Source organism: Crocodylus siamensis, chromosome 4, assembly GCF_052110815.1.
Source record: "Crocodylus siamensis isolate JL-2025a chromosome 4, ASM5211081v1, whole genome shotgun sequence".
NCBI classification, from domain to species: Eukaryota; Metazoa; Chordata; order Crocodylia; family Crocodylidae; genus Crocodylus; species Crocodylus siamensis.
The window spans coordinates 126,628,395-126,642,137 of record NC_143398.1 but is presented as its reverse complement, the minus strand read 5'-3'; the positions used below and the strand labels follow the sequence as shown (position 1 = coordinate 126,642,137).

The 13,743-nt window shown below is 48.2% G+C and overlaps 1 protein-coding gene across 2 annotated transcripts in view; it reads left to right on the top strand.

The window, feature by feature from the left end:
- Nucleotides 1-5,723: 5,723 nt before the first annotated feature.
- Nucleotides 5,724-13,743, top strand: part of ARFGAP3 (ARF GTPase activating protein 3) — a 62,032-nt gene continuing 54,012 nt past the window's right edge. Inside the window, exon 1 of one of the 2 annotated variants that reach the window (XM_090043720.1) lies at nt 5,724-7,602. In XM_090043720.1, coding sequence (XP_089899846.1) covers nt 7,300-7,602 — 303 coding nt within the window. In that variant the 5' untranslated portion in view covers nt 5,724-7,299. The remainder of the gene's footprint in view (nt 7,603-13,743) is intronic. The other variant, XM_090043721.1, reaches the window with a different exon arrangement.

Genomic DNA, 13,743 nt, shown 5'->3' with positions numbered 1-13,743 from the left:
TGCTTGGATGCTTATCTTGCTGGGGTCCTTTGACCCTGACTTCCTGCCCCTGGGGCAGGGGGATGGACTTGATGATCTTTGAGGTCTCTTCCAGCTCTAATGTCTATGAAATCTATGAAAGTAATATTTTTAAAGTAATATTTCTATTGCTTCTTCCTACTGTCCTGCATTTAAGTTGTGCCCACTTTGAAGTGGTACTAGGTCTGCATTGAATGGGCATTTCATATGCTTGGTTTAAGAGAATCTCATATTCTTGGGAAATGCTCTGTAGTCAGGTCCTTCACATCTGGGGCATGCAATGACTATGAAGCCCTATATTATTAATTATGGGGGTGGGGGGGCTGCATCTCCAGGCACTGCCTTTGTTGGAGGGCATGAGAACAGCCACTGCTGCAATCAGCACAGCAGCAGCCCATGCTGCCCTGTGCTTTGGGGCCACCCTGCTGTGCCTCTGGTGAAACCTAGCCACAATTGCATCTCATGTGGAAGTCCATGCAATCTATTTTTGACATGGTTACTAGAGACTCGCATGAATTCCATGCACACTCCCACACCAGCTTTTCAATGTAGTTACTGATTTCTACCTCTGCCAACAAATAAGGTAGTTTCTGCATGTACAAGCATATTACGAATGTTGCAGAATCCCTTACAACAGAACAAAAAGAAGCCCTATTCACTTTTATTGTAGAGGGCAATAGCAGTGCCTTCCCTACAAGTAGTTCTAAACACTGCTAAAACTACCTAGTGATTCATGGCTATGGCAGTTGTTCTGAGATGTTCTTCCTGGCTGCTAGGGTTGGGTTCCAAATTATATTGGACTAGTAGACTCTAGATGTAATATTGCAACTGTATAATATACCATACTCCATTTCACTTCCCACTCCAAATCTGCCTTTCATTTCAAGGAATTTTCTCACAAAATTTTGCTACACACAGGAAGTACACTTTTGCCTATCTTTAAGGGCACTAGAAGTGTCCCTACATCTTAGGGACAGAGTCTCTGCAATGGTTGTTTCATGGTTCCAAAGACAAAGGGGAGATATTGTCCTATCTTTGGCCTAAAAAAGCTAAATGCTTTCATTTACAGGCTCACGTTACGATGGTCTTTCTGGCAGCCATTACTCAATCTAGGCTGTGGAAGGACTGGATCATATCTCTAAACTTAGAGGATGCTAATTTCCACATAGCTGTCAGTTCCTTGCACAAAAATTAATTCTGTTGAGCAGTGAATCAGGACAACTACCACGACAGAGTGGTGAGTGCTCAAGAGTTTACCGGTAACCTCTCAGTCTTAGCCTTAAACCTTTGTTGTAGGTAATGGCCTCTTGCCCCTTCTTTGATGACTGGTTAGTGAGAGGGACCTCTTCCAATCAAACATCACCTTGTAAAGTATGATGTGGTGCTGTCACTCCAGGTCTGCTGATGAACATACCAGAGTTTACAGTGCAGGCTCAAGTTCATAGGAGCCACTTTGGACTTCATTTCAGGATGAACCTACCATACTGTAGGACTATTTCTAATCCTTACAGGAACTAATTCTGCTGGTTAAGAAGTGCACTGTGATAAGTATAAGAATCTGCATCAATACTAGGTCACATGCTTGTCTGTACTTTTCTGATTCCACATGCCAGGCTTCACCCTTGGGTGCATGCAGTCCTGGAACTGCATATTCCCCAAGAAAGCACTCTTAAGTATGAGAGTGGTGGGCCCATCTCCCAATACGAGGTGGAAAGGTCCAGCCAGTGTGTAAGATGGGAGCTTGCCAAGCCTTCATACCCAGCAATCCAGAGCATCTTGTACAGTGTGACAGGTGACACCACCACGTTTCATATTAACAGTCAGGCTGGAGTGAGATCCACCTCTCTATGTAGGGATGGATTCTGCTGATGGCTTCAGTGTGGCTCAGACAGAAGAACTATATCAGTTTGTTGAAGTGCCAGGGGTTTTTTGGTTCAGGTACAATACTGCAGGTTTTGCAGTGAAAACCAAGATTTGGAAGGAAATATTTAAATCCTTCTCTCCCATCTCAGACCCTTAAAAACAACAGAAAAATGTGTAAAATGTCAAAAACAACCCTGTTGGCATAAATCACATTTATTTGACAAATTATGTTATTTGCCAATATCTTTTAAGACTGGGCTGTCCAACAGGTGGTCCATGGGCTGCATGCAGACCACACAGGGTTAAATTGAGACCCTAGGCTCCTACTTGGTTGCTGCTCCTGCTATTGCTGCAGGTGCAGCAGCAGTTGGGATCCCTGGGCTCCCCCTGTTCTTTTAGCTGCCACTTCCTGCCACTGCCCAAGGGTGTGAGTGGAGGGTGCATCAAGTTCCACGCATGCAGGCAGTGCATCAACAGCAGTAGGGGGAGCCTGCATGGGTGGCCAGTGCAGCAGCAGTGGGGGAGGAAGGGACTGTAGGCAAGTAGTGCAGCAGCAGGGGTGCCTACATGGCTTGGGGCCCATGGCTCATGCTGGTGTGACCCCTGCTTGTGTGTGCCCCTTGGCCACTTAGGCTAGATCCAGACCTGCAGACATGTCGTTTGTGGCTCTGCAATCCTCTGCAATGCCACAAACTGCATGAGCTGCATATTAATCAGTGCACTTGTAGCAAGAAACCTTTTTGCCTGCCCCCCACCCCCCAAATGTGAAGCTCCTCCATATGGCAAAGGTCCCTTTTGCAGTAGTTGCCCCTTATTGGGATGCTTTCGCTTTTCTACCTTTTTTCCCTCCTCTCTTTTTCTTTTATATTATTATTTTTATATAAGGTGCACTTATAGCGAAAATAGAGCTTGTAGATGCTTTTACAAATGTACTTTAAGTTTAAAAGTAAGTTGTACCATGTGGCAATGTTAGCAAGGGCAGGAATCTCTGTATGGAGCAGGTCCCTGAATGAATCATGGTTGATTGTGTAACACAGTAGCTAGTCTGGATAAGCAAGTTAACCAGCAGCAATTAACACCTACATATCACAGACTAAGGAGAGGAAAGAATCAATACAGAGCCAGGAACTCCCTGAAACTTCATTGTTAAAGGTACTAAAGCCCTGGTTTGAACTAATCAACCCTTGGGGCTGAGAGACCCCCGATAAACCACTTCCAGAGGATCACGGCAGTGAATCAATCAAAATTCATCAATGGCCTCCCAAGACTGCACGTACCTGCGCATGTGACCTCTGGGGCTGACAGCTGCCATCCAGCAGCTACCAAGAGGGATGTCCCTCAAGGTCAATGACCCCTGGATTGGGTAAGCCCAAGAATTGGGGAGTCACCAAAGTCTGCTAGAGAGGGATAAGAGGCAGTGAAGAATGACCTCCAATGGCACCCTCTTTGACCTGACCAGTGCTCTGCCTGTCCAGCCAGAAGGACTGGCCGATGACCCCCTTCTGAAGCAACATCGCACTGAAAGCAGCCTCGACTGGCCACTGACGGTGGACTCCAGCGCTTGGGGACAGGTATATCTTGACACTGGTGCTTAGTGTTCATAGCTAGTTACTGTGAGTGTGTGTGTGCATGTGTTTGAGGGGATCAGCACCAAGGTTTATGGTCTGACTTCATCATAAAAGTCTAGTTTATTGGACAGATGCAGATCTTATGGGCTGGTCCTTTGTAGCCAACACACTGTGCTGCTAACTTGCAGTGCTGGGGCCAAATTTGCTACAAGGATTTCCCAGTAGCAAAAAATAACACCCTGGAAAAAAGCAGTGCAAGCCACATGCTGTGGAGCCCCTGTGCTAAGGCACACTGTGTCCCAGCCAGCCGTGCAGCATAGGTGCACACAAGTGCATGTGCACCCTCTGACTTCGGCAGTGCCTGCAAAAAGGTGCACCACTGCTGGTGGTGCCTACAGGTAGTTGCTGCTTGCCCCCCACTTTCCCTTCCCTCTGCTGTCAACACCACTGGCAGTGTCCGTGGGCAGTTCCCAGTCACCACTAACACCATTAGCAAACTATATTTAGCTGGAGTAACAGCAGCAGCAGATCTGCTGAGATAGAAAGCCACCATTCTTTCTCCCATTTTGCCACTGGATCCTCAAAAATGTGGATCCACCTGCGCTTCTTCCTTCCACAGAAAATGGTTCCCCTCCACCTCTTTGGGGCAATTGGCAGCACTGCTTCACATCAGGATATGCCTTTTTAACCAAAGTATCTGATTGTGTTCAGCTGAAATCTATGGGTACTGGTGGCAATTTGGCCTTCTGAAATAAGAAATTCTAATGTCAGTGTAACCTATTCAGATATATGTATATGTACATCTGAACTATTGTATTTTAGTGAATTATAGAGAATGTGGTATTGTAATATTGTAAGTGCTGTGTTTACAGACTTAATTGCGGTATGTACCAAGTATGATTTCTCAAATATATCTCAGGCAGCTGCAGTAAGGACTGTCAGTACTAGCTATGAAGTTTAATTGAATAAGGAATTTGGTTTATCCAAATGTGGGAAAAGTAGCTGAAATTCAAAGCTGGGGAAAACCTCTTCTTTTTCATTCTTGGATAACTATAAACAGCAATGAACCAGAATTGTATCAAACTTAAAAAAATATCTCTGAGGTGAAAATGTATTGGAGGGGACAAGTTAGTGCCTAGGTGTTTTTGCAAATGCAGCAAAGCACCTATTTATATTTTTGGTTACAATAAACATGTAAAATTATGGCCCTTTAGTCATTGTGTGCCTGACACAAATCCACTTAAGTAGAATCTAGGAAGACCTTTTGAAGTACAGTATATGAAAAGACCTCCACTAACTCCTATGGGATTTGGATCAGACCTTCTCTGCTTTAGTCCCCTGTCCGTAAAAATGGAGCTAGCAGTATTCCTGCCTTACAAAAAAGTGTTAAGGAGAAGTTCATGCATACATTAATGATGAAGTGATTTAGATATTAATTAAACAATGGGGACCATATAAGTACCTAAGAATGAATTTCTAACTTCAGAAGTAATTTTAAGAGTGATAAAATTTGCAACTGGACTGGATGAGATTGTAACACTTAGCCGAGTGGATTAGGTTTAATAATAGGGAGGAAACTCCCCAGCTACCTCTTTGTGAGCCACTGCATTGCTAGTACTGTGGATCTATCCTGAATAGCTGAGCAAACATAGAAGGCTTTGTTCTATGGGAAATTCTGACAGTTCAACATTTTGGTTTTGTCCTAAATTAGAAAAGAAAGCTGTAATAATGATTATTTTCACGAAGTTCTAAAAACCTGCTTCAGAATTTATTAAAATTTCTTTGTTGGCATTTGTCATATAAATAAAGCAAATGTGATATTCAGCCAGTCGGTCAAACAGGCCCGAGGCAGCACCAACCATTGGGGCATCTTTGATATAGCAGTAACTTCCCTCCATTGTTCCTGGTCTTTTTCAATTCTTATACAATCAGTCAGTTTTACTCCCATCCAGTCTTTGATGCTGGTGGTCCATCTTGTCCTAGGTCTTCCTTTTCTTCATCTGTGCCACTGGCCCAGACACGGCATTCCATGCTGCCCTCAAGGGAGTCATCTGTCCCACTGGAGGGGCAGATGCGCTCCCCGCTGCTCCTGTGCTGCTGCAGCCTTGGCATCTGGACAGCTTCCCCCAGCATGGGTAGGCACCCACCCTGCTCACGTATCCATCCCCTCCACATACCCTCCCCCCCCACACACGCACAGAACCCCCCTGGATAGTCCCCAATTCCTGGCCCTCCAACCCCTGCTCCCCATAGATTTACCTGCATCCAGCTGCTGGGGCTGCTCCTACTGTTAAGTCGTGACACCATTAATTGAGTCTGACTAAGTATTTAAATTAATCTGCCCACCCAGGGGCTGGGAACTATCTGTTGGATCAAAACCTTTTACCTAACTAACTGATGGAACTCAGCAGTGCTTGGAGTCTCCTTCCTGTTGCAGAACATCCCTTTCCTAGGCTGTACCAGATGCATCACCTCCTGGGGCAGCTGCTGTTCATGGGCCAGATCAGTAGTCTCCAGCCTTTGTAAGTAGATAACCTTTGGCATTTAAAAGTGTTGGTGGCCAAGATCTACCATGTGCTACCACCAACCCCTCCCTCTCTACAAGCAGGTAAGTCTGTGGGGATGGAAGTGTGGGGCAGATTGAGGCAGAGGGAGGAAAATTATTTAGGGGTGCGCCTCCTCAGCAGCTAAGTCCCACCTGGCTGAGGACCCACTCAACTTACCCCTGCTCCTGCTCTGTAGCACTGTCCCTCATTGTGGGGGCCTCCATGTAGCCCCTGCCCCTTCTCTCCTCCATGGACTGACCTGCTGGGCTGGGGCACGCACGTGCATGCTCTACTCGTGTGCCTACCCAGCCCTGGATCAACTCCAAGATCTACTGGTGGATCAAGAGTATAAGACAAAACAGGAATACAATCATAAAAAGCAGATGACCCTTGAAAAAGCAAATGATCTTTTTTCCCCTAAGGTTAAAGATCGTCTCTTGCTGACAGTAAGGGACGTGTACTTCTCACTGACAGTAATGTGTAACCGCAAAACCAGTCTAAACTAGCCCAAGCTTGCTCTGTACTGTGTTTTGTAATTTTGTAATATGCCACACAACAACAAAGCAATGCAATGCTTAACGTATAAATACCAAGCTGTAAACTCACTTCAGGGGGAGCTCTCTGTCTTTGTGACATGGAGTTACCCCTCTGCAGAGAAATAAATCATCTTGCCAACACTCCCTCATTCTCTGCCTAATTGATCGCGGCTAGGAACGAGCCCAGCAAAAGGGACGAGATCAGTGCTGTTCCTCGGTGTATGGGTGCTACACAATAGCTGATCAAATTTCCCCAACAAGAGCCACTGGTTGTGACCACTGGACTAGAGGTAGACATGGAGTTATCCTGGGTCTGAGGCTCAAAAACAGATAAGGGGGTTGATGAGGCCCTGTATCGGGACAGGCCCAGCACAGGTGCTTGTAGATTAGGCCTAAATGACAACTCAGTGGTATTAGCTGCGGTTGATGTGAGGCAAGGTTCCAGCGCTTCCACTGCATTGCTCGTGGGTCAGTGAGGTTTGCTACAGGGCCTGCGCTCTTCTTTCAGACTGGACAAGAGGCCCGAGTGCAAACCCAGACTGCTCTGAGACTGATTGTGCTGGGGTTTGCTAACCATTGGGGTAAGGCAGGCTGTCCGCACCCCTGCCTTCAGGAGCTCGACGGGGGACAGGGCGAAAGAGGGTCGCCGCCAATCTTACGCACGCGTGGAGGCTGTTCTACGGCTCTTCGGCGCGCCGCTCGGCGGCGGCACCAATGCGCATGCGCACAGGGAGCCAACAGTGACGGTTATATCTCGGGCGCCGGGTGATGCACCAAACTCCCCATCGCCAAGGAAACGGGACCGGACGTGAGAGGAAAGAGGTGGCCACCGAGGCTCCGCCCCCCTGGGCTGAGCTGAGGCGCAGGCCCCGCCGCGGTGTCGCGTGCTCTGCAGTGTTCGTGGGCGGTCGCCGCCACTGGCTCCGGGAGCTCCCTCTGTCCCGTGCCTCCTCTCCCTCCGTCACCGCCGCTGCCATCGCTGTTGCTGTTGCTATCGCCATCATGTGCGAGCCCAGCAAGCAGGACATCGCCGCCATCTTCAAGCGGCTCCGCTCCGTTCCCACTAACAAGGTAGTGGCGGGGGGAGGGCAGGGCGCTATGACACGTCGCACTGCCTGGCGAGCGGGGGGCGGGGTTACCCCCTTCTCGGGGCCTGGCTGCTGTGGGCCGACCCCTGCCGACTGTCGGCGGGGCCAGCACCCCCCCCGGCCTCGCGGGGGACCCGGCTGTCTCCATGGGGGGCATGGGGGCCAGTCAGGTCCTTTGGTGCCATATTTCGGGGGGTCGGGGCTGGGGCCCCCAGGCTGGATCGGGGCTGCCTCTTCCTCCAGGGCTGGGTTGGGACTGGCCAGCCCCTCTGTTTACCTGCCCCCTCCCTTCCCCCCCCCCCCCAACACACCCGGTGCAGGTGAGATCATCCATAGTGTAGATCAGTGATTGTCAGCCTTTTTTGTACCTGGACCCATTCGTAAACACCAATGGCCAGTCCTGACCTGCTGTTCCCTGCATGTGAGGGGTAGGGGAGTGGGGCCCCAAGCAGCCCCTTGAGGCTCAAAGGGGAAAGCCAGGGTTTCCCATGTTTCTCCTTTAAAGGAGAGTCAATATTTTAAAGTTTGTTTCAACCCTCTCAAATCCTTGTGACCTACTTTTGGGTCATGACCCATGGGTTGATAAACTCTGAGGCGGAGCCCCCTTGCTTGCTACGGTGAAGGGCTTAATAAAAGCAATGAGAAAAGCTGTCATTTTGGGGCACGAGAGCACAACAGGTCTGCCCTGAGGGTTGGGTTCATCTTCCCTGCAGGCGCAGAAATCTTTAGCTATAGTGTGAAGGTGTTTTTAAGTTGAGGCAGCTGCCTTTTCCTGGACAGGTTTGAATGCAATCTGTAAGTGGCAGAGCCATCATTGAGGCTCACACAGGTGCTGTGTGTGGCTGCTCCGATGCCTTCTCATAAGGACCCTGCTGATCCTGAGACTCTGGGTTCTCATGGGAGTTTGCTGAGAGAGACCTCACAGCACAGGTCTACTTCTCAGCAGCACAGAAAGGCTCCAGGAGTTGGATAAATATTTGTGCAGCTGGCTAGTTTAAAGTTAACCTGCGGTTCAGACCGATGTGTAGTTCAATGGTGCCGTGTGTTATTAGTCCCTTCACTTCATATAACGTTTCCGTAGTGCTCCGTTGCTCCAAAAGTTATATCTGTCCATGCCCTTAGGAGTGTCTACATAAAGCAGTGACTGCAGTATAGACATGCCCCTAGTGCTGGCATGGATGCAGCAGCTAGTGTCATTTCACACTGCGGCTGCTCTCCATTAGGCTAGACTATAGTTTCTCAACCCATGCTACGCATACCCCTGAGGGTATGTGAGAAACAGGCAGGGGGTATGCGGGCACCAAAAACTCCCGTAGCCAGGAGGCGCCACCATTCCCTCAGCTGCCAGGTTCATGTCTGGCCACTCGCCCTCTCCCCCGTCCGCCCGCCCCCAAGCTGGCCACAGGCTGCTGCAGGGGCCAGGGCAGTGCTGTGATTAGGGGGCCAGTACACACATCCACAGGAGGCCTCAAATTCTTCTGGGTAATGTGGGGCCTCTGCAGGACATGTTAGGAAATTTGGTCGTCACACCAGATGACAAAGGCAACATATTTAACAATTTCTTTGCCTCCATTTTCCTAAGCAGGGACTGGAACAGTCACCCCCCTGCTGGGGCCCCCCCAGCCCCCAGGGGAGGCACAGCTAGGCTAAGGGTTAGTGAGGAACTAGTTAGGTAACTTCTGGAGGGACTGGATGTATTCAAGTCAGCCGGTCCAGATGTTCTCCACCCTAGAGTACTAAAGGAATTGGCTGAGGTCATTGCAGGGCCCCTGGCATGACTTTACAAGCACTCGTGGTGCTCTGGTGTAGTGCCAGAGGACTGGAAGAGGGTCAGTGTGGTTCCCATCTTCAAAAATGGGAGGAAGGAGGACCCGGGAAACTATAGGCCAGTTAGTCTTACCTCTATCCTGGGCAAGCTTTTTGAGAAAATTATTCTGGCACATATCCACGAGGAGCCAGCAGGGGAGGTCATGCTTAGGGGCAACCAAAACGGGTTCCTTAGTGGCAGGTCCTGTCAGACCAACCTGGTGGCCTTCTATGATCAGATCACCAAATCATTAGATGCAGGGGTAGCAGTGGACATAGTCTTCCTGGACTTTCAGAAGGCCTTCGATACTGTCTCTCACCCCGTTCTCATTAAGAAACTGGGGGACTGTGGTGTTGACACCCACACAGTCAACTGGGTGGTCAACTGGCTGGAGGGCCACACCCAGAGAGTTTGGTGGATGGGTCATTTTCAGCCTGGAGGGATGTGGGCAGTGGGGTTCCGCAGGGCTCAGTCCTCCGGCCCGCCCTGTTCAACATCTTCATCAGTGACTTGGATGAGGAGGTAAAAAGCACCCTGTTTAATTTGCTGATGACACTAAGATGTGGGGGGATGTGGGCATGCTAGAAGGGAGGAATAGGCTCTGATCGGACCTAGACAGGTTACAGGGGTGGGCGGATGAGATTAGGATGGGATTCAACACTGACAAGTGCAAACTGATGCACCTGGGGAGGAACAACTGGCACCTTACCTACAGGCTGAGGAACTCCCTTCTTGTCAATACAGAGGCGGAAAAGGATCTTGGAGTCATCATTGACTCCAAGATGAACATGGGCCGGCAGTGTGGGGATGCAGTCAGGAAGGCCAACTGTACCTTGTCATGCATCCACAGATGCATCTCGAGCAGGTCCAAGGAGGTAATCCTCCCCCTCTATGCAACACTGGTCAGGCCGCAGCTGGAGTACTGCGTCCAGTTCTGGGCACTGCACTTGAAGAGGGATGTGGACAACATGGAGAGGGTCCAGAGGAGGGCCACTTGCATGATCAGGGGACAGCAGGGCAGGCCTGATGAGGAGAGGCTATGGGACCTGAACCTGTTCAGCCTCCACAAGAGAAGGCTGAGGGGAAATCTAGTGGCCTGTTACAAACTAGTCAGGGGGGACCAGCAGGCACTGGGGAAGTCCCTGTTCCACCGAGCACTGCCAGGAGTGACCAGGAATAACGGTCACAAGCTGGCAGAGGGTAGATTTAGGGTAGATATCAGGAGGCGCTACTTCACGGTCAGGGTGGCTAGGATCTGGAACCAACTTCCAAGAGAAGTGGTGCTGGCTCCTACCCTGGGAGTCTTTAAGAGGAGTTTAGATGTATACCTTGCTGGGGTCATTTGACCCTAGTACTCTTTCCTGCCATGGCAGGGGGTCGGACTAGATGATCTACTCAGGTTCCTTCCAACTCTCTGCTCTGAGTATGGAGCAGATGCCAGGGCTGCGGAGCCCTGTGCAGCTGTTTGCAGCCTGCCTGCTGCAGCTGCCCAGAGTCCAGGCTGGCTACAGGTGGGGCCTGGCAGCGGCACTGGGCTTTTCTGGGCTGTGCTGCCTCAGGGCCCGCCCCCCACATCTGCTCCAAGGTGCGCGATGCTGGAGCCTCCGCTCTTTCCAGCCTCCTGGCTGCAACCAGCCCAGGCTCTGGATAGCTGCTGCCATCCATAGAGCCCGGGCTGCTTGCAGCCTCCCAGCTGTCTGCTGGGAACAGCCCAGGCTCCATGGCTGGCAGCAGCTGCCTCTGTCTGTCTCTCTCTTGCCCTCTTTTCCTCTCTCTCTTGCCCCTTCCTCCTCTCAAAACTATGGCAAAAATTTGGCGTGCCGTGCATTGTGCAGCACTTTAAATTTCCCAGTAATTATTTGGCGTTCAGCCCTCCTAGCTTTGGCCAACATCACGTCTAGCCCAGGTATATACTTGAGTTGTGCACCCCTGGTGTAAAAGGTGGCAACCAGATCAGACATCCGTCATGTCACATAGCTCTCCTTCCAACATATGGCGCATATTAGTCTGTAAATATAAAATCCCCTGGAAAATTGAGTGTTGGGGTACTTAATAACATTTTCAGAAGTTAGGGAGTACTTGCTACTTAGGGTTGAGAAAAAACAAGCTAGACTAGCTTGAGAAGAGTAATTCCATTGCACATACTAGATTTAGCTAACCCTTCAGTAAAGACATTTTCAGATGCACAGGGCAACAGTGCATTGTTATCTCAAATAACTTCCTAGTATCTGTGTTTCTTAAAATTTGTAAGAATTCAGTCTTAGGTAAACTGTTTGCAAAAAATATTTTGTTTCTGTTGTTTGTTTTTATAGTTGGTCATACCTGGCTCTGTGTCCTGTCTTTTTTTTTGTTTTTTTTCTTGGCATTTTCTTATCTTTATCTCTTCTGCTATCTGCACCTTAATTTGTGGTGTTTTTTGCTGATGTGGGGAGGAAATACAAGCTGGTAAACTAGTGCACTCTTGTAGTCCTTACTGCTAAATGTTAGGTGCATTACTGGAAAATATATCAATAACGTAGGTAACATTTAAAAATGCAACACTTGGGAAGAACTTGCATAATTCTCTCTAATGTAGCAAAATGTCTTGGTACTATGTTTTAAGATTTGTTTTCACACCAGACGTGGTGTGGAGTAAATAAAGGTGTGAATATCCAGTGCTCAAGCTACTTCATATAAACTTCCTAGCTGTTGCCACTGGGCAGAAAGGCTGCTGAGAGCCCACTTTCAGCTGATGCCAGCACTTACAGCAAGGGTCAGCAACCGCAGAGGGGCCCGGAAGGCCGTTGCCCACGGGCCATGGGCCAGCTGCAAAAAGCTGCTCCAGGCTCCGGCATGTCAGCCCTCTGGAGCCTTCCAAGGTAGACATTGTAGTTTTTTTGGCACTCCAGCCAAAAAACATTGTCTACCTCTGACTTACAGGTTCCTGAGGAGGTTGGGGGTAGGAGACCATGCCTTCAAACCAACTTGGTTGCACTCTAACCAGGGGGAGCGCGGTAAAGTAATGTGTGTCTATAACCCTACTCTTTTCAGGTGGAAAAAGATGTTTAGTATGAGTTTTTTTAACCACATTTCCATTTCCTGTCACAACTGATGACAGGATGATACAGTGAGAAGTGATTTAGAAATTTGGAATGCTTTGTAAAACACTTGTGACTTAAACTAATGAACCAGCTAGTTCTACTTCTGCAGCATCACAGGAATACATAGTATCTTAAGAAAAAACTGCAGTTTTTACATGACATTACTTTCCCAAAGTAGTATGCATTCCTTCTGCATGTGCCACTATTCTAAAAATTAAGCCACTTCATGTGGCTTTTCAGAGAGAATATGGTAGTTTTATTTTAGAGGTTGATGCTGAGCCAGTGAAGCCACAATTGCTTTATGATATGGCAGTCAAATTTCCTAGATGATGCAATTAATTTCAAGATGATGAAATTCAGAAATGCTTATAGATAGAACAGTGTGGAATCTTTTATGGTACCTATTGTGCTGGCCTTTTAAAACACTGAATTGTTCCAAGTATAACCACTCAATAGTGTTCTTGTTATATTTTTCCTATGTGCACTGTATTCATTGTTGGATTCTGTGTTGAGCTTCAAGTCTGTTTTGCTAACTCATGTTAAAAACAAGACCTGTTCAGTGTAAAAGAGTTTTTGCCTGCAATTTGAAGGGACAAGGACTTGCCTGCATCCACCCTATACTAAGGGAACTGTCGTTACCCCAACTGCTCCACCCCAACAGCCCTCTCTATTCATTTAACTTCTTGAAACTGTACTTTTAGAGAGAAGTAAGGGCTCTGTCTACAAAAACTTGCAGAGGGCTAATAGGGCTGATGGGTGGATAATCAGGTCTGTTATCTTTCGTCTCCATATCCTGCTGTTAACAAGGATGTTATCTTTAGAGAGAAAAATCCACAGTTTGAGAACGGAAACTGGGCATCACAGGTGCTTAATGAGATCTCCTGGACTGAGCAGTGAGTCCTGTTGGGTAGAGTGGTTTTCTTTACTAATCCATATAAATAAGCCTCTGGGAGCCCCATAAGATTGGGCGCCTAATATAGTCCATAGCCTGTTTTGACCTATTTATAAAACCTTTTCTAAAAAGGTTACATGAATATATAGTCTCAACTAGTACATAATTAGAAGTTATAATCCCTATTCCAAGATGATTAGAGGTGCATTGATAAAGATTTTCTTGGCCAATAGCCAGTTATTCACCAGGCATATCAGATGATACCGATCCAACAACCAACTTACAGGAACGTAGCTGCATGCATGCATATGGCCAGGAATGCAGCCAGGCAGCATGGAGAGCAGC